General features: G+C 42.6%; 1 protein-coding gene across 5 annotated transcripts in view; it reads right to left on the reverse strand.

Annotated features, from left to right (window-relative positions):
- BICDL1 (BICD family like cargo adaptor 1) overlaps nt 1-17,998 on the reverse strand; it is a 77,755-nt gene extending 59,757 nt beyond the window's left edge. Inside the window, exons 1-2 of one of the 5 annotated variants that reach the window (XR_006263935.1) lie at nt 17,404-17,998; nt 11,527-11,742 (exon numbers count right to left, since the gene is read on the reverse strand). Coding sequence is in view for 4 of the 5 variants with exons in the window: in XM_043439198.1 (XP_043295133.1) it covers nt 11,527-11,742; nt 17,404-17,841 (654 nt within the window). In the remaining variant the exon portion in view is untranslated. The remainder of the gene's footprint in view (nt 1-11,526; nt 11,743-17,403) is intronic. The other 4 variants (XM_043439198.1, XM_043439221.1, XM_043439230.1 and 1 more) reach the window with 4 other exon arrangements.
- Between the last annotated feature and the right edge of the window lie 2,326 nt (nt 17,999-20,324).

Genomic DNA, 20,324 nt, shown 5'->3' on the forward strand with positions numbered 1-20,324 from the left:
GCCTAAAGTTCAACAAAGGATGTGACAGTGTAAAAAGGAGGGGGCAGATTCCTTGATCCCAGGAAGGAGGGGAGGTTCATGTTGAATTACAATTCATCTCTTGAGAGCTTCTGCTTTGTCATTTTTTCCAGTGCTCTTGGGATCTGTCTGTCTCTCCCACTGTCAGTTAGAGTCCATTACTAACATCTTTGGCAGTCTGTGTTTCAGAAGACACATTTTTCATTCACTTTGTTTTTCCCCCAAAGGATTCTATTTGACAAATAAATTCCTTTCACTTTAAGGAAGTGCATGCAAGGAATGACTTTTTAATTCATTTCTGCCAGTTTTTAAATAGGATGTTAATTTTGAAAAAGTGGCCTCAATCCTATGCTATGTTCAACTTCAATCTGGTTTTTGAAGAATAAGTCAAATATCAAAATAGACTGCAAGGCTTTGAATCGACTCTAAATAAAAACTGATATGCTTTTCATAGAGTTCCTATTAAACACTGAAGTTCCTTTTCAATAATCTGTCTGTATACAGACTGCATAAAAGAAAACACTACTGCTTAAGTAAAGAGAATTAATTTTACCGCAGAGTTTAAACACTGTTTTATAGACTTTTTATAACACCTATTTGCATAAACCACAGCTTTTCTTGCTCTGTGACCTTAGATGAGTCACATCCTCTTAAGGCCCTAATTGTTTCCTCAAGTGTAAGATCAAAGAGTCAGACAGTAGAAGCTAAGTAACAGGTTAAACCTGACCTTCAAAATTGTAGTAAGAAGGAATTCTCACCATCTTAAAACATTATGTTAGAAATCTAAAGTCAAAGTGGTAATTACCTACACTTTCAGTCTTCAGATCAATAAACCTTTTCAGGATTGTGGCCATGTGTATGGCACTATACCAAGCATTGTTGGGATACAAATCAGTTAAAGGCACAGTCCCTGCCTTCATATTGTCTAAAGCCTAGCAGGAAAACAAACATCATCATTGTGAGATTAAATGGCAAGGAAATATAGACCTCAGGCTTTATCATTTAGATAAACTGAGTCTGAGAAAGAGCATCACAGGTCAGTGCCCCTAACCTTTGAGGACAAGCTAATGTTTATCCTCTGTCGGCAGCCCTCCCTTCAGGAGGGAAGAGGCTGACTGTGTGGAGTATGAGTTGGATGGACAGAGAACAGAAGGTCTTCTGTGCACAGTTTATAACTTTGTTAGTTTTATTTCTGTGAAATAATTATGGAATAAAGATCTTAAGTGATGAGGTATATCCAAAATTCAGTTAATTTATATAATATTAGAAAACATGAAATTGACATCTATTACTTAAGTCTTATCATGAATCTAGAGGGAAGGCCATGTGCTAAAACACCTCTGACATCATGGTTACGTCTTCCCTACACTATGAGCCTGACCACAGCAATGTCATAGCGGAAAGAATGACTGGTATCCATAGAAACATCACCAGACTGGGACCGTGTAAAAAGCTGTAACCTAGCAACTGATGACGAGAGGTGTGTGTAGGGGGAATTCTTCCAGTTCAGCGAATGATAAACACGCAACACTGAATGTGACTAATGATACTAGGGCAGTGTGGAAAACCTGACTTATCTGTAGAGAACTGGGAATGTCAGGCTTTTTTAAAAAAAAGCAGCTTGTACCATGCTGCTTAATTTTAAACAGGAAAAGCATGTAAACACCTCCTCGCTGCCTATAGTATCAGCCGTGTGCATGGAAAGTACCTTACACGTCATGACCAGAATGGAAAATACATTCTGTAGTGGCACCAATCATTTCAACCTCTATTTCTCATCATACAGAGGAAAGAATTTGTTGAGAGAAGAAACCATCTCCGGTCTCAGAGAAGGATGGATATGTTCTATATGTAAAGAAGGCAACATTATAAAGCTCCCAGATTCTCAATATACCACATAAATGTGAGAATGTTTCCCTTAAGCATTTTCTTTTCAATAGAGATCACATAAATAGTCTATACACATGGACATTTAGAGAGTGGAAGAACCATCTAGTTCAATTCCTTCATTTTACAGTCACAGTCTGAGAACCAGAGTGAAATTTTTTTTTTTAAGCTCAGAAAGTTAGTGACAGAGCATGGGCTAGAACTGAGGTCTTCTGTTTTCCAGGCCAACCCTTTCCATTAAAGGAGAATTCCATTTTTTTTCCTTCATGTCTAAAGAGGAACACCATTTGGACTTTATGAAAATGAAAAACAAAAACCACTGGGATCTCAGGGTTAATCTGTTATAACAGTTATTGTTACCCTACTTAATATAAAAATGAATGTGTGTCGCAGCTCAGTCAGTAAAGAATCTGCCTGCAGTGCAGAAGACCTGGGTTCGATCCCTGGGTTGGGAAGACCCCCTGGACAAGGAAATGGCAACCCACTCCAGTATTCTTGGCTGGAGAATTCCATGGACAGAGCAGCCTGGCAGGCTACAGTCCATGGGATCCCAAGAGTCAGACACGACTTAGAGACTAAACCACCATACTACCCTAGGGCAATTTGAAAAACATATCCTTTTTCTTTGGAAATTCTATTCCAGGTTATAGTGTCAAAGGAATTTATTCAAATCTGTGATTATCAGAGATATTGCCTGAGTACAAAAAGACCAACAGCTTCTCTGTTTGGAACAAGATGGTATACGTAGCACTGTTACAACAGTCTGCCATCCCACTCAGCTTCCTTAACTACTTACTAATGGATCAGTGATTTACAAACATGTTATAATACACAGGTGAAAAAACATTTTTTCCAAATAAAATATTACGCAGAACTTTAATGCGTGAAACATAAAACTGCTCAGGTTGAAATGGAAATGGGGGAAGGGACAGGAATCCACCAGCGAAATGTCCTTTACAGATCTTCCTTCCTTGAAACTATTCTGAGGTACCTCTTAGAAACCTGTGGCTCCTCTGACCAGTCTGAGAACCACTGATCTAAACCAATAGCTGTCCAAGTTATGAGTGTGGTGGTGGGGGTGGGTTTTCCCTCTCCATATGCTTTCCCATATATAATCTTATAAGAAGCCTCAATAAACAGATACAGATAAGGGTAACCTTTTATTAATATTAAATATTTTATAAATTTAACTAAGATTTATAAGATCATTAAAAATAACTAGGTCTTAAAAAAATTGAAATTGGAGGATAAGGATGATAGTACTAGCTTTATTCAGTATCAATGTATTTGTGGATTTAGCTTTGATTTTCAAGCACTGAAGTAGTTACAAATGCGGCCAGTTTCTACACAGCTCATCTTACAACAGTGTCATACTATTTAGTTAACGGAGAGGGCACAAAGGCAATGTAAGCTGGCAGCACACCCTGAGACACCAACGGTCTTTCACTCATTTAATGTGGCCCTCATCTCAAGAGAGCACATGATGTGTATTCTGGTAATGACTCTTTAAAGTGTGACAAAATTTTAAAAATAGTCAAATTAGTGGAATCTCTGAAAAGAGGACATTTACAAACATTTTCTAGTCTAGTCCAGCTAGACTGGAAGTTCTTTTTCAATTCTAAAAAGTATATGAGAACATCGGATCACTGTCCTGAATGCCAATGAAGAGCAATGGAGAAGACGCTATCACGGTTAAAACATTATCAGCTTTTCTACTGATTATGTCTACTCACTGGATACAGATACATTATTTTTCAAGGCAACAATATTTAGGGACCAGGCCTGTAGGTCAGCCAGCATAGGTAACAAAAGAGTGCATAATTTGTGGCCATTTTTTGTTTTCTCTGCCAGTAAAGGCCAATCTTACTATTACCTGCAATCATTTGCCAGGTATAAAACTTAGAGGCCTCACCTCACACCAGGCAGGGGCAGCTCATTTAACTCTGTTTCCATCACTCCAACACAACACACTAATCTGTCTACAGAGACCAAGGGAACCCAGATTTCAAGGTTAAAAAAAAAAAAAAAGGCTGACTATCAATGTACTAAGTCAAATCTAGCAGCATTAAGAAAACCTACTCCCACAGTGATTCATCTAAATCTTGGGCCTGGCAACCCCCCAAACTTAAGACTTAATGTGCCAGAACCTCTGGCTCTCCTCTTTTGAAAAAGATAATCAAAACACGATATAGTTGTAACTAACAGAACCAACCTAAGATTCCTGAATCAGGCACGGTTCTCTCTGGGTAAATAATTAAGATCAGTCTCAAATAATCAAGATACGAATCTACCCATAAAAACACCCATATGCTGAACGAACAAGCAATTACCACCTTAATGTGTTTAACCTACTAATTAGCAACAGTACCAATCTGGAAAAAGCTGAAAATGCTGTCTTCACAGAGAGCTCCGATAGGCAAAAACCCCTATTCTCTTCTAGCTGAAATGAGCCTCTTAACAAATCCTTCTCAATCTTCATAGCACCTCCTTGATAAAACACACACAAGCTGCTGAAAGTGGACCCTAAACCTCTGGATTCATTTTACTCAGTGACTCTGAAGTTAAGGGGCATCCAAAACAACAAGCAGCAAATAACAACAACAACAAAAAAAAAAAAACAAGCCAGTGAGATGGAAATACATGTGAGAAGGTTTTTGTTTCTGATTGACCACCTCTCTTAGAAAAGGTACAAAAACCAATCTTAACACCACTAGTTAATCCATAACCACTTTAAAGCCTTGAGTAATTCACTGAATTTCTGATGATCAGTTTCCTTATCTGTCAAATGAAGAATAATTGCTACCAGTTTCATCACAGAGTGGTAATGAGATCTGAGGAGATCCCATATGTGTCCTTTTGGAACTCTGAATTACTGTTGTCTGGCTGGGAAATAATCTTGTCTTCAAAACTTCTTTCAAGGATAAGCTGACTAAAAACTGCCATGTCTTTTTTTCTACAACACAAAACTGGTAAATGAAACAGACTTTAAGGAGAAGACAAGTAAAATACAGGCCCCTGCCCCCAAAAGTCCATTCAGTAATTAAAACTACTTTTGATGAGCAGCTGTTGTTCACTTTAAAATGTTCTAGAAACAAGGATGGTTGTGTGTCACCAGGCAGAGCCACAAAAGTCACAGTTTTAAAGCCTTTAACCCTGAGAAAGAAACCTGGGAGAAATTTGCTTCAAAAAGTACACGGATGCAGAGCTGCTAATCCCAAACGAGCTGTTTAAAGAACAGGGATCTGTTTACTCTTCAGGGGAAAATTAGTCTTTTCAGGGAAGATTAGCTCCAGCTAGTGTGCATCCTACCTTCTTTGTGTGTGGATAAGACATTAGAGGCAGACTGAGGAATACAGCTTAGAACAGGGAGAAGACAGACAAAGCACCTGCTTGCACCAACTTCCTCCTACTCATGTCATCCCACAGCCACCAACTCAGAAGAGGGGTTCTCCTAGCGGCTGAGAGTGTGGGGGACAAACGAGAAGAGGGGGTCATAGAGGGTAGAAGTCAGGGCTAGACGGAATGAGAACTCATCTGCATACAGCTTCAGTCACTCCGAATAAATTCTTGGGGACAATCAACAGAAGGCGCTATAAAACAGAGCCTCAGGCACTGAGAGTGCCCAGATGGCTGTGGGAAATTTAACGCAATATTTCACCTCAATACAACAGAATTTTCACTGTTCTACTTATATGAAACCAACGTGGATGTTTAAAGGGTAGATCAAACTTTGTCCAACAGTAATTATTCGATTTTATATTCCAACCTTTCCTCTAGCCTTTGGCCTCTCAAGTTAATGATGCCACCATTCCCTAGGGAGCCCAAGACGAAAACCCAGGAGTCATTTTTTATTATTCTTTTCTTAACTCCCTTTCTCACATCCATCCATTCCATTCAAAACTCTTGGTTGGTTCTATCTTCAGAACATACACCCCATCTAACCCTTCTCATCACCTCTATAACCAAAGCAACCATCAACTCTCCACTGGAGAGTGGCTTCTTCCCTGACCTCTAGGCTTCCACTGCTAGCCCCTATAATCCATTCTCCCAAAGTAGTGAGAATAAAATTTTAAAAGTTATCGATCAGGTCTTGATGCTGCTCTGCCAAAAGCAGATCACTGGCTTTGCAGCACATTGAATAAAAACCCCAAATCTGTATCATGGCAGGAAAGGGCCTACATCATCTGGTCACTGACTACTCCCCTCTGACCTCTTCCTAAGCCACAGTCACATCAGGCTGCTTTCCACTCATTCCTAGGCTGGAAAAGGTGTGGAGAAAAAGGAATCTTCGACACCACTAGTGGGAATGTAAACTGGTGCAGCGGCTATGGAAAACATTGTGGAAGTTCCTTAAAACTAGAATTACCAACCCCACTCCTGGACATATATCCGGACAAAACTGTGTATTTCAAAAAGATAATGCACCTCTGTGTTCACAGCAGCCTTATTCACAATAGCCAAGACAGGGAAGCAGCTTAAATGTCCATCAACAGGTGAATGGATAAAGATGTGGTACAGCCCAGAAATAAACCCACGTACCTACAGCCAATTAATCTTCGACAAACAAGGCAAGAATATACAATGGAAAAAAACAGCCTCTTCAGCAAGCCATGTTGGGAAAGCTGGCCACTTGCCAGTAAATCACTGAAGTTACAACATATCCTCTCAACATACACAAAAATAAAGACCTAAACATAAGACATGACACCATAAAACTCCTACAAGAGATCATAGGCAAAACATTCTCTCACATAAATTGTACCAATGTTTTCTTAGGTCAGTCTCCCAAGGCAACAGAAATAAAAACAAATTTGCACAGCAATGGAAACAAACCACAAACAAAATGAAAAGACAGCCTACAGAATGGGGGAAAATATTTGGAAATGATGTGACCAATAGGTGCTTAATTTCCAAAATATGCAAATAGCTTATACAACTCAACGACAAAAAAAAACAACAACCCAACTGAAAAATGGAGAGCAGACATAAATAGACATTTCTACAAAGAAGAAACAAAGGCTTCCCAGGTGGCTCAATGATAAAGTACCCACCTGCAATGCAGGAGACACAGGTTCAATCTCTGGATTGGGAAGATCGCCTGGAGAAGGAATGGCAACCCACTCCAGTATTTTTGCCTGGGAAATCCTATGACAGAGGAGCCTGGTGGGCTACAGTCCATGAGAGGGTCACAAAGAGTCAGACATGACTTAGTGACTGAACAACAACAAAGGTATCCTCAGGATATATGCAGCAATGTCAATACTAGGTGCTACAGGATAAACCTAACTCAACTCCCAGGAGGGTCAATTTTACACAAATATTTTTGAAAAGAGATTTGACTCCTAGACAAAACAGTTTTACATGCTTATAAGTGCTGGGGACACTTCAGATTCTTCCATCCTCTCAAATTAGAGAATCAACATTGGACTAGATGCAGAAATCTCATCTTCATGATGAGGATATGATGGTTACCATTTATGGAGCACTCACTGTATGCTAGACATCATAGTTAGAGTTTACATACATTAACTCATTCAGTCCTCATAACAACATCAGATAATAGTAATAATACTATTGTTTCCACTATACAGAGGACGAAACTAAGATTTTAAAGAGTGGAAAAAGTTTCCTGTACTCACCCAGCTAGTAAATAGCATAGCTGGTGTCTGGTCTCAGGGCTGTCTGGGCTCCAAAGCCTGTGACCTTGATTGCTACCTCAGAAATTTGAAACTGAGGCAAAGGAACCCTCATCACTCTTGAACTGGAAGAGCCTTAAATAAGTCACATATCTTTTGGTCCCTCCAGTTTTTCTCAGCTATAAAATTAGGACAGTTCCCATCCCTTCCATCATCATAACATGGATCCGAAAGCTTAAGAGATATATATCATAGCATTCTATTTATAGAGCTGAAAAGAATCTTGGTCATACAAATACCTGAATATGAATGTTTATGGCAGCCTTATTTATAAGAGCCAAAAAGTGGAAACAACCCAATGTCCATTTATTAATGAATCAATAAATAAAATGTGTTGCATCCATGCAATGGAATATTCTTCAGCCATAAAAATGAGGTTTTGATATATGCCACAATGTGGGTATACCTTGAAAACATTATACTAAGGGAAAGAAGTCATCCACAGAAGGTCACATATGTATGATTCTATTTACAAGAAATGTCTAGAATAGACAAACCCATCGAGATAAAAAGTAGATTAGTGGTTTTCAGGTGTCAGGGTGTGGGATGGCGGTTAGGAGGAACAAGGAATGACTGCTAATCGGCACAAGCTTCCTTTTTTGAGAGGTGTGAGATGTTCTATAATTAGATAGTGGTGATGGTGAAACTGTACACTGTTAAAAAGCAAATATGGTATATGAATCCTATCTCAACAAACAAACATTAAAAAAAAAACATGGAGGCCATAGCAGCAAAGGAAATACATTTAAAAATATTTGGACAAAAAAAAATACTTTGGAGAAATAAATCATCTATACTTCAATTAAAAAAATACTCTGGACAAAAGCATCACGGAAATATCAACACATTTTAGATATCATACATTTCATGCTTATAAAAACACATTATTTACTCTGTAAGAAAAGCACGGCCTTCTACTACTTTTTCTGGTTGTTAACTTGTCCTAAGAGAATCTTAATTCACTTCAAAGTACTCCACTCCTTTAGTTCCTGAATACTCAGTTAATAAAATGATAATAAAATGCAATCTAAACTGGCTGCTGATGGAAACCCAAGGGGCTTGGCCTGCTTAAAGAGAGAAAGGAAAAAAGCCACAAAACTCACCAAGGGCCTACATTCAAGGCCAGAGAAGATAACAAGAATCTAGATCTAGTGGAAATGTTATCCTCCCATATTCTTCTGGGAACCACTTATCAGAATTGTCTACAGAAAAATTAGGCAGAGGAACCTCAACTATAAAAGTACTACCTTAGTAAAATAACCATCAACACTGAAACAAATTCTTAACTTCATATTCTGCTTAACATAAACACATTATCTCATTTCGACTTCAACAGTACTCGCATTAGGTACGACTTTTTACCCCCATTTCAAAGATGAGGAGAGGGAGTCATAAACAAGGTCACCCAGTAAAGAAGCAGAGTCAAGATTCAACGTGCATCTGAATTCTAAGTTCAGGGCTCTCCCTATGTCATGTTAAAACTTGCTTTCTCCCACCACCGGATCAAAAAGCAGAGTTGAGGCGGCTTCTGCTCATGTCACTTTGTAACATGAACTCAGCTCCCAAGAAATAATTTCCTCTTAAACTGTTCTGGTTTGTTGTATCCCTTTCTTATGTCTCCATAAGAAAAATTAATTCAGAATAAGTATTAAATGTTTTTGAACAAATAAATCAATCTGGCCAGGCAGACCTGGTCAATCTTTAATGAGAGGACTTCCCTGGTTGTCCAGGGGTCCCGGCCAATGCGGGGAACACCAGTTCAATTCCTGGTCCAAGAACTAAGATCACACATGCTGCAGAGCAACCAAGTCCTCACGCCATAAGGACTACAGTCTGCACGTCCTAGAGCCCATGCTCCGCAACAAGAGAAGCCACCACAATGAGAAGCCCGAGCACTGCAACTAGAGTAGCCCCTGCTCGCCGCAACCAGAGAAAGCCCATGCAGCAACGAAGACCCAGCACAGCCATAAATCAGTAATTTAAAAAGAATTTTTCATGAATGATGGATGATGGCTCAAAAACCTATACAATCTTAAAAGGATAGAGATTCCCTTCCCAGTTGCTGAAAAAGGTTTTAGAACTGACTCTGAAAGGCTCCTGAGCTGGCCCTGTAATGACTTCCTGAAGAACTGTCCGGCCCTTCCTTTCCAGCCAATCAAATGGCGATCTGATTCCCTAGCGAGAAACGTGCAGGCAGCTCCACCACCACCTGAATTCTCACCTTCACATACATCCTGAGAGCTCCGGTGACTAGCTCTTTCCCAAGTTTTTGGCATCTCCCTCCTCGGGTCTCCCCCTGCCCCCTCTACCCGCCGGCACCCGTGGTTCCACCTCTCCTCCTTCCTCTCCCTTTCTCTGCCGCTAGCATGTACTCTGTACTTCCTGGTGAGGCACGAGGTTTGGAGCAGTCTCAGGGTCCCCATGCCCCTGGAGGAGGGCACAGCAACCTTCCAGTATTGCTCCCACAATACTCCAGTGTTCTTGCCTGGCGAATCCCCATGGACAGAGGAGCCTGGCGGGCTACAGCCCACGGGGTTTCGAAGAGTCGGACACGACTGAGCGACTAAGCACAGCACAAGGTGCCCATGAGAAGCAACTAAGACACAACCTAGTGAAATAACTCCACATGCTGCTCTAGCTGAGCCTTTCCCAGAGACCTAAGCACCAAACACTAACCATTTGGACAAGGGCATGGATAAAGACAGATTTCTCCTGAGAACATCTGTGCTTAGGGATGTGATCAGAGTAGTTCTTTTTTCCTCTAATACGAGTAACAACTCGTTTTATTTTCAATACATAAGAAGGCATGAGGTATAAAAGTAAATCCAGCTCTTAATTTTCAAAAGTAAGTGGCTTTAGAGACCCAGGGCATTAACAACATTGCTGCATTTGTTAAAAGGTGTGCTCGTATTTAAGTTAGATTTCCACCTACTCAGCTCTCATACTCCTTCTTTGCATTGATTTTACAATCTTAACTTTGGTTACTTAATACTTCTATGACACCACACTATAAAGGTACAAATAAAGAACTTCTATTTAATGTGGAAATAAACAGAACACATTTTATATATACAGCTACACATACCTCCTTTCATATTTAAATAATAAGAAATGTGCATTCACAATGAAAATCATTTGCTCTAGAAATTTTCCGTAAGCTTTCAGTTTAAAGATGGCACCATTTGGACTTCCCTGGTGGTCCAGTGGTTAAGAATCCACCTGCCAATTCAGAGTACATGGGTTCAATCCCTGGTCCAGAAGATCACACATGCCATGGAGCAACTAAGCCCGAATGTCATGACTACTGAGCCCATGGGTCGCAACTATTGAAGCCTGCGCACCTAGAGCCCACGCTCCACAAGAGAAACCTGCACACTGCAGCCAGAGAGTAGCCCCTGCTCGCTGAAACTAGAGAAAGTCCAAGCACAGCAACTAAGACCCAGGGAAGCCAAAAATAAATTAATTAATTTAAAAAAAAGAAAAGAAAAACGGCAAATTTATTTTTTTTTAAAAAGATGGCACCATTTAATAGCTGAACTAAATGCATTAACATAATTTTACCAGTGACAGGCTTTCTCTAGGTAAAAGAATCACAGACTTGTAGCGCTATAAGGAACATCAAATCATTAAGCAAACTCTTAGATTTTAAAAATGAGAAGACTCCCAAGTTAAATGATTGCCAAAAGCTCACAGTTAGCCAGTGACAAGCAAGGGTCTTTGCTCCTGATGCCTAGTTCACCACAGCTGAAATTCTTAGAGGTGAAAAACACTTCATTTACTGGTATCAATACCAAAGGCAACAAAAACGAGAACTACTCTTACCATATATATGTTGACATCAAACAGAAGCTCTGTTTTAACTTTTAGTGTTTTATACCATAAATTCTTTTTTTCTAATATCATAAGTTCTTAACTGATGACTCACCCTGCTGAGTTGGTCCAATAACCTTTGGTTCTGCTCTGATAACTCCTGGACGGCCCGTGTTTTCTCTCGATCTGCTTCCCGTAGATGAACCTGCTGCCTCTCCAACTCATCCTGAAGCTGCTTCACATCACTCTCCAGCTCAGACACACGCCCTTCCCATTCGCCTTCTCGGTTCTCAAATCGTCTTCTTAGTTCGTGTTTCTCTTGTTCTAAGTGCTGGGTGAAAATGAAGAGGATTTTTAAACTGTCAAAAATTACAGAGTCGTTCATTTTTTTTCTTTTTTCATACACTTCTAACTTTTCTTTTTCCTAGTCAGTCAGCACAACAAAACACTCTGCCCCATAGGACAAGTTGCCCATTTCACAGCTGCAAAAATATCCCTTTCTGCCAGAGTAAGGAAGGCTAACTTCACAAAGAGAACTCCATTCCTACTGAAATACTTAATGTTATTATGTTTATTCCTGTCCTTGGGCATGGGGGGTTCTAGACTTAGGAACTCACCTGAAATTTAGTAAGTCATCTATTAATCGGTGAAATATACATTTAAGCAACTTAAAACAAGCCCTTGAGAAACCTTCTTTTGCTGTCATCTGTTATGCTTGGCATAATACCAGGCACTTAGAATTTTCAGAGCAGAAAGGACTTCAGAAATCCTCCAGATCAACTACCTCTTTTTAAAATGAAGCAACAGAAGAGATTCTGCAACCAGCTTCAGGTCTGTTCTAGCAAATGGGAGAGTTGGGATTGGGGTCTCCCTCACTTGACTGTTTAATGTTCTAAATCACAACTCAATAAACATTTGCTGCTATATAAAGCACTGCATTTCAAAATCATTAAGGCAAGTTCAGGCCTACATTTATTAAATTATAGCCTATGATCCTTGCATATTTATTTCTGATTCATTCATTCTTGAGTACCTGTTATAGGTTAGCCATTGAAATAATGTTGAGCAAAAGAGACTTGGTCTTTCCCTTTATGGAGTTTCCACTCTAGTGAGAGGTTGATAAAAGTATTATGTTGTACAGTGTGACAAATGGTATACAGGAAAAGTACAGATGGTTTGAAGAAGCAACAACAGAAAAGAATTCTTTTTTGGATTGAAGGAAATAAGAACATCTTTTTGTTTCTGTAAGATAAATACGAATGCCTCTTCTCAGAGTCAAGTATGTTTTCCTACTTAAAAAGCATAGGATGAGGACTTCACTGGTGGTCCAGTGGTTAAGAATCCACCTTGCAATACAGGCGGATGTGGGTTCAATCCCTGGTCCAGGAACTAAGATCCCACATGCCTCAGAGTGGAGCAACTAAGCCTCCGTGACACCCTGACTAACCTGTCCCACAACTAAGAGCCCACATGCCACAACTAGAGAGTCCACAACACAACACAACACAGGACCCCACCTGCTGCAACTCAGGCCCGATGCAGCCAAATAAACAAACAGATTTAAAAAATAAACAACAAAAAAAAGCATACCAAGTACAAAAAAAAAACAAGTAAATACCTCAGAGTATAAGAGATGCATATGAGAAGTAAAGCAATGGCCCTCAGCTTTTGCTGTCAGAAAATCTCTGGTATAATTGTTCAAAATATATCCACCTAAACACTGATTCCAGACTGTGATTCAGTAAAGAATGGGATGAGGCCTAGGAAGGCATCTGTTTGTCTACCCATTCATCTATTTAGGTTCTATTGGAAATTCTGATGCACTAAAGGCTGACTATCAAGCACTGAGATTGTTTCAATAAGCTAAGATGGGCATTTGCATCTTTTCCTTCAACGTACTCAGACATCTTTTCACCTTGTGAATCTACACTCTTATTCTATCCAAGTTCTCACCTTTCATATGTTTTTTAGGATGCCTCTTTTGGAAAGCCTTAAGGGGCAGTGTATAGTTATACAAGAAAATCAGTCTCATTATTTCACATCTGAGATGTGCCTAAAAAAAGATTTTTCTCTCAAGGGAGGGACTTGTACTTCTCAGCATGAAAATTTTCTGTTCTGTGCTTCCCTCATTTTGCTAAACTTCCAAAAATGAGGATGTTTTAGTCACTATACAAACTTCAGAAAGATGAGATGCAGAAGTAAATGGTAATTACAATTCTAAAATTGTGATACTTGGATTTATTGAGTTTTTCAAAAATGGAAAAGACTGAGCAGAAGGCAACAGCAAGAACTCAGTAATCACAGTATTACTGAGAGGCCAGATAAATTAGGCTTGTGTTCTAAAAGAACAGAGAGACTTAAAAATATTCAGCAAACAGCTGTTAGTGAACAGCCCAACTAAGCGACTAAAACAATCTAATCCACGTGCAGGGAGTGAGGCAGGGTTGAGGACAAGTGGTGCTGATCAATCTATTCTGTCCTTACATTTCTTCCTAATTCAGGTTTCCCAACACTCTGGGGAAAAAAATCAAGACTTTCCTATTAATTAACATACAGAACTTAGCCTTCTGTCTATTCTGAGAAAAGAAAGGTTTCTCCTAGAATTACATTTCCAGTGAAGTGCTAAATTAACCAGTAAACTCTAGGAAGAATATCAGAAAGTGTAGCGGTCAGGCTCTGTCCATGCTATTCCCTGCTTCTTGGGGTTAAATTGTACTTTAAAAGGTAATACCTACCCCTGAAACTAATATAATGCTGTCTGTCAATTATACCTCAATAAGAAAAAAGCTAATGTCAAAACTGTCAAGGTCATCAAAAATAAGAGAAGTCTAAGAAACTGATACAGACAAAAAGAGACTAAGAAGATACAGAAACTAAATGTAAGGGTATCATGAAACAGAACAAGACATTTGGCAAAGGCTAAAAAAATCTACATGCTCAGTCATGTCTGACTCTTTGCGACCCCATGGACTATACAGTTCATGGAATTCTCTCTGGAGTGGGTAGCCTTTCCCTTCTCCAGGGGATCTTCCCAACCCAGGGATCGAACCCAGGTCTCCCACATGGCAGGCAGATTCTTTACCAGCTGAGCCACAAGAGAAGCCCAAAGAAATCTAATTAAACTAAATGAAAAAGTTAAAGTGTTAGTCGCTCAGTCGTTTTGGACTCTTTGCAAGCCCAGGGACTGTACCTGCCAGGCTCCTGTGTCCATGGAAATCTCCAGGCAAGAATACTGGGCTGGATAGCCATTCCCTTCTCCAGGGGATCTTCCTGACCCAGGGATGGAACCCAGGTTTCCTGCATTGGTGGCAGAGTCTTCACCATCTGAGCCACCAAAATAGCCTCATAGCTACTAATAATGTATTAGCATTGGTTTACTAATTATGGCAAGTACTGGGGCAGGGCATATGGAAACTCTGCCCTATCTTTCCAATTTTTCTGTAAATCTAAAACCATTCTAAAAACAGTTTATTTAAAACTCTGAAGAAGTGAGTATCATTAGCTCACCTAAAATTGGTTGTTACAGAAATGGACTTCTGCCACGAACCAAAAAAGCATATTATTCTCCTAAGTCCAGGATATGGTTCTTGAACAATACAAAGAAAAAAAATACTATTTAAGTGGATCAAGCACCGAATGCAAATAAGGACTCCTGCATTTGCTTACCTAAATCTACTACCCAATTATGTAATCATTTTCACCTTACTTTTTTTTAACAAAAAAGTTTAACAAGAACATTTCTTTTTTTTGGGGGTGGTGCCCATATTGAACAGTATGTGGAACTTCCCCAACCAGGGATCAAATCCGGACCCCTGCGTTGGCAGACAGATTCTTAACCACTGGGCCACCAGGGAAGTCCCACCATACTTGTTTTGCCTCTTAAAAAAATTTAAAAAAGTAGTGCTAGAACCATTAGAATTGGCCTAGGGAAGAGGGAAGAAAACGTAACCTAGGGAAGAGACTACCTCTGCATTAAGAGAGAATTCACTCTCACCTGGAATGGGGGAAAAGAGAGAATCCTGAACTTTAAAAACTTATTTTAAAAAAAAAAATAAAGATTAAATCTCTGAAGAAAAAAGTGTATAAATTTAAGTTAGTGCCTTAGATCATAGCATACATAACATAAAATTTATCACCTTATCCATTTTTAAGTGTACTGTTAGTTCAGTAGCCTTAAGTCCATTCATACTGTTGTGCAACCAACATCCAGAAATTAAAAATAAACCTTTAACACTTGAGTTCATATGCTGACCTGAGAGGAGTGAAGATTTTTAAAAATATGTTAGTAAGAGTTTTAAACTATTTTAATGTTGTCTATCAACTCAATAGCAAAAAGTAAAATGTAATTTATTCTTCTACAATATGACCTTTCTTGTTATAGAATTTGAAAATCTTTTTCCTTTGGTAAAGACATGTATAAAGGTTCCAAGTGGAACCCAGGATGTGCTTAACTACATATTCAGGATTACCCTTGAAAACTATCACTCATGAAACCAACTGATATGATGTTCCTTTCAAGATAGCTGTCTCTTTAATCAAGTCTCTCACTGAAGGGATTTCAAATCACAAGCATACATGTCTGCAGTAGTACTTCTATTTAGAGTCTGTAATCTAATCTCTTTTTCAAAAACAGACACCCTTTTAGTCTGAGACATCTACTTCAAGTGGAAATCAAACAATTCAATTCACTGGGTTGCTTTTTGGCAATCTATATATAGGTTTCACAAACCACTTTTCAGAGAGGTATCTCAGGAGTTCATCGACTGGCAGACCTAGTTAACAGGCCAACTTAACTACAGGGCACTCACTGGTTTCCTTTTTTTCCTCTCTTACTTATTTTTGATATGTCGCTGGACTACAGACATACTTACTAGAGAAAAGTTTCTGAATCTACACTCTGACCATTTGACCAGTAGCAGTGATATGGAACCAGACAACGGTCAATTTCAAACTTTATTCAGGGTTGTACTATTCTCTTGTAACAAGAATAAAAAGAACTCATTGCCACCAAACTGGGAGACAATATTAAATGCATAGACAGAAAAAGATAAGCTCAACACCACTGCCACAGATGCACCTCCCCATCTTCACTTAAGAAAAAAAGACTAAAAATTTTTTTAGAAGTGGTGGCCACTTGTATCAGTTTCAAGGCCCTTTTCTCTAGTTAAGGGCAAGAAAACAGAAGCAAAAGACTTTGGTCCAGAGAACTGGCAGAAATCTTACAGATATTTTAAGGGTTATTTATGACAATGGTTAAAGTTACATGGTTCTCACAAGTTGCGTTTGGCCATCTAACTGCATGTGTGAGACCCAGAACAGAAACAAAAGTACTGAACAAACAAAATATACTGAAGTCCAAATCAAATCACAACCAACTGTCACATGCTGAGCCCAGGCTCACCTGATTTCTGCAGTGGAACCATATTTCCCAATCCGTGAGTATTTGAAGGCTATATAAAGCTCCTTTAGGGGCACGTGTTTCCCACCATTCTGAGCTGAGGGGAAGTTAAGACAAGGGCATGTGGAAGCCCTTAACGCCAAAGCTAAAAAGCTTTAAGCTAACACCCTGATTAGCGATTAACTACCTCTCTGAAAACCTGGGGCATATTTTAAATGCTTCCCGACTCTGTAATTCCTGTGTGCAGACATCACCTCAGTGCTGTATAAATTAGTCATACTGTAACCTCTATTTTAGATGCTGTGTACAGTACATATGTAGAACGGCCCACAGCGTTTGGGGCCGTGCATGGACCCATTTGCTGCGAGAAGGGTAGGAAAGCCAGGTGTGTTCAAAGAATACCCTCGTCTGATAACCCCAAACCCTCCATGCTACCCACCTCCCAGGTGGTTTTCTGTTAAGACAGGATAAACAAGAAAGGAGCGGGGTGAGGTGGGTGAGTGCCTGGCTTCCGAAGCTACCCAGGGCCGGCGGGCGGGTACCTGGGCTCCCCCCACCCCCGCTTCCCACCTATCCCAGGAGGGACGTCCTCACCTCCAGCTTATCTGTTAGTTCCTTGTGCATCTGTTCGTACTGCCGGCTCATGTCCTGATTTCTCTCGAGCAATGCCTTGCCCAGTCGGGCCGCCAAGACCAGATCCTTCTCCTTCTGCCGGATCACTGACAGCAGCTCGGGATCCTGGGCGGGCGGCGGCTGCAGTCCGGCCGCCTCGGCTGGAGGCCCGGGCTCGGCCTGAGGATGCTCCCCGGGCTCGGACGGCCGTTCCCCAGCCGCCAGCAGCGCCAGCTCCTCCTCTAACGCCAGTTCCAACTCCCCGGGGCCCCCGGGGAAGGAGATGAGGGCAGCGGCGGTGGCGGCGGCTGGATTCCCGACTGCGTCCGCGGCAGCGGCGGGCAGCTCCATGCAGCAGGCGCTGTCCGGCTCGGCGGGTGCTGAAGCGCGGCCGGCCAAGCCCAGGCAGAAGGCGGACATGGCCCGCGCGCGCCGAGCCCGCAGCGGTGCGGCCCGGCCGGCGCGCGCCAGGCTGCAGGGGGGAGGGGCCCCGCCGCGCCGCCCCGCGCCCCGCGCCTCGCCTCACGCCGCGGCACGCGCCCCTCGGGTCTCCGCGAGCCCTGGGCGCGGCGCGCGCCGGCCCGCCCCTCCCCCGCGCCGGCGGCACGCGCCCCCTCCCCCCGCCCCCGGGCTCAGCTGCTCGGCGCGCGCCGGGGAGGAGGAGGAGGGGGGGTGGCAAAGGGAAGGCTGAGGGAGGGAAGACTGCAGGGACGCGAAGCGGGAGGGGAGGTTGCGGGGAGGAAAGCCGCCGCCGGGTTTTCAGCCACCCTGTTGCTGCTGCTCCCGCTGCCGCCGCCGGCCGGGCAGCGCCTCACGGGGCGGGCTGCGCTCCGCTGTCGCTGCGACGCTCGCTGCTGCTGCCGGCGGCCGCTCTCTGCAACCGCGCTCCATGTCCTTCGGCTCGGCGGCAGCCCCAGCAGCAGCAGCGGCGGCGACGGCGGCTGCTGCAGGCGCCGAGGCGGCGGCTCCACATCGCGCGCCGCGCGGCCGGGCGAGCTCCTTCCTGCCTGCCTCAGCTCCCTCCCGTTCCACCGGGCCAGCCGCGCCGCGCCCCGCCCCGGGCTTCCGGCCGCGCCCCCTCTCCCCGCCCCTTGCCGGCGCCTGACGCGCACGGGCACCTGTTCGCCGCGCCCGCGCGCGATTCGCCGGTTCGTCGGTCTCCTCAGCGGCGCCCAGGTGGCGCCGGCAGCCTTAACCCCTGCGCTGCCTCACGCCCGGGGGAGGCTGCATGCGCAGCCCGCGGAGACGGCCGGCTCATCCCTAACGGTCGGGGCGGCTCCTCGGCGTGGCCACGCCCCCGGCCTCGCGTCCACCTCGCGGTGTGGCTCCGCCCCCGGCACGCTCACCTCGGGGTGTGGCCTCGCGCGCACCTCTGAGCACGGCCCCGCCCCCAGCCTCGTTCTCACCTAGAGACCGGGCCCCGCCCTCGACCTCTCTCGGGATTCTGGACTGGGGAGCTTCTCTGGGTGCGATGGGTCTCAGTCTTAGGTGGTAGGTCTCCAAAGGGGACTGAGGACGTTTCTCCAAGACGGGTGGCCAAGCCCGACGGAGACTTGCAGCCACGGACTGTGGGTCTGAGCCCCCGCGAGAGCTAAGCAGTCAGGAGAGGGAGCCCTAGAAAGCAGTAGAAGGGACGAGTTCAGAAAGCCAGCATCTCAGTGATGATGACTCAGGGATATAAGGAACTAGAAGCCTCAGAGATCAGCAGCCCCGAAAGAAAGGGGTGCTGTTGAGAAATAACGGGGGAAGAAAGCTCACAAATGGGCATGTGAAGCAAAGACCCTCCCTAGTAACTTCTGTTTATTAGCCACTTAGTGTGTGCCATGTCTTGTGCTTTATACACATTATCTTCGATAATCCTCACAAGAATCTTAAAAGTCAGCACTGTCACTCTTCTCATTTTACAGAGAAGGAAACTGAGGCCCTGAGATATACAGAATCAGATCTAGGCAGGCTGACTCCAGGGTTCACGTATATACCATTATTCTTTACTTTCCTCACATGCAAGTTTTGAGGAAGGTAAGTAGTAATTTGTGACCAAGATGGCCTTGGTCAGTATCCACGGTTCTATCAGGAAAGCTTCCTGCAATGATCAAATCAAGGACTGAAGAGCCTAATGGGTGATTCCAGTCAGTTCTTGCTTTGACCTCATTGGTGATGCTCTGTCTCCTGCTTTCAGAAACAACCCCATCTGAGGCTAGAATTTGTCCTTGTTCTTTCCCCTTTCTTATGGACAACAATCCACTTTCTAGTTAGATCACAGTTTGATCCTTTTCATCACAGTGAGATGGAATATTTCAGGACACCAATTGGCTGAAATGAGTCAAATGGTTCCTCATGGCTTTTTCTCCTTATTAAAGTCAAAGCCTAAACAAAAGTCAGGTACATACATCACTTTCTACCTTCCAAATGAAGGTATGAATCCTGAAGGTCCTGAGATTCGGGGATGACTCTGTTCTCTAGTTGACTGAGAAGGAGACGAACAATAGAGGGGTTCACACATCTTAGAACCCAGTTTTGAAAGTTGACGGTGGTATCATTCCAACAATGCATTGTTCTAGCACTTTTTATTATGCCCCCTTGAGCAGAAATCATGGGTCCATGGTGAGACCCAACTGCAAATCCCTTTTGTCTTTTTTGATCAGGAAAGAAGCTACTCCTGTAAATAGATTAGGGACACATATATCAAAAGCGAACAAAATCCTAATCAAAAGGGGTTTCAGCTATTTATTTTTCCTTGAAGCAGATTTGCAGCCTCTCTCTCCCCAGAAGTCTTTGTCTTGCCTTCCTTAAGCTCAGTGGTGCTACTCTATTAGACTTGCCTGTTACTGTGAGAATGAACTTTTACAATGCTAACTCTCATTTCTGAAGAACCTTCCTCACAATGTTCCCCTGCCTAAACT

The sequence above is a fragment of the Cervus canadensis genome, chromosome 1, assembly GCF_019320065.1.
Source record: "Cervus canadensis isolate Bull #8, Minnesota chromosome 1, ASM1932006v1, whole genome shotgun sequence".
Classification (NCBI taxonomy): Eukaryota; Metazoa; Chordata; class Mammalia; order Artiodactyla; family Cervidae; genus Cervus; species Cervus canadensis.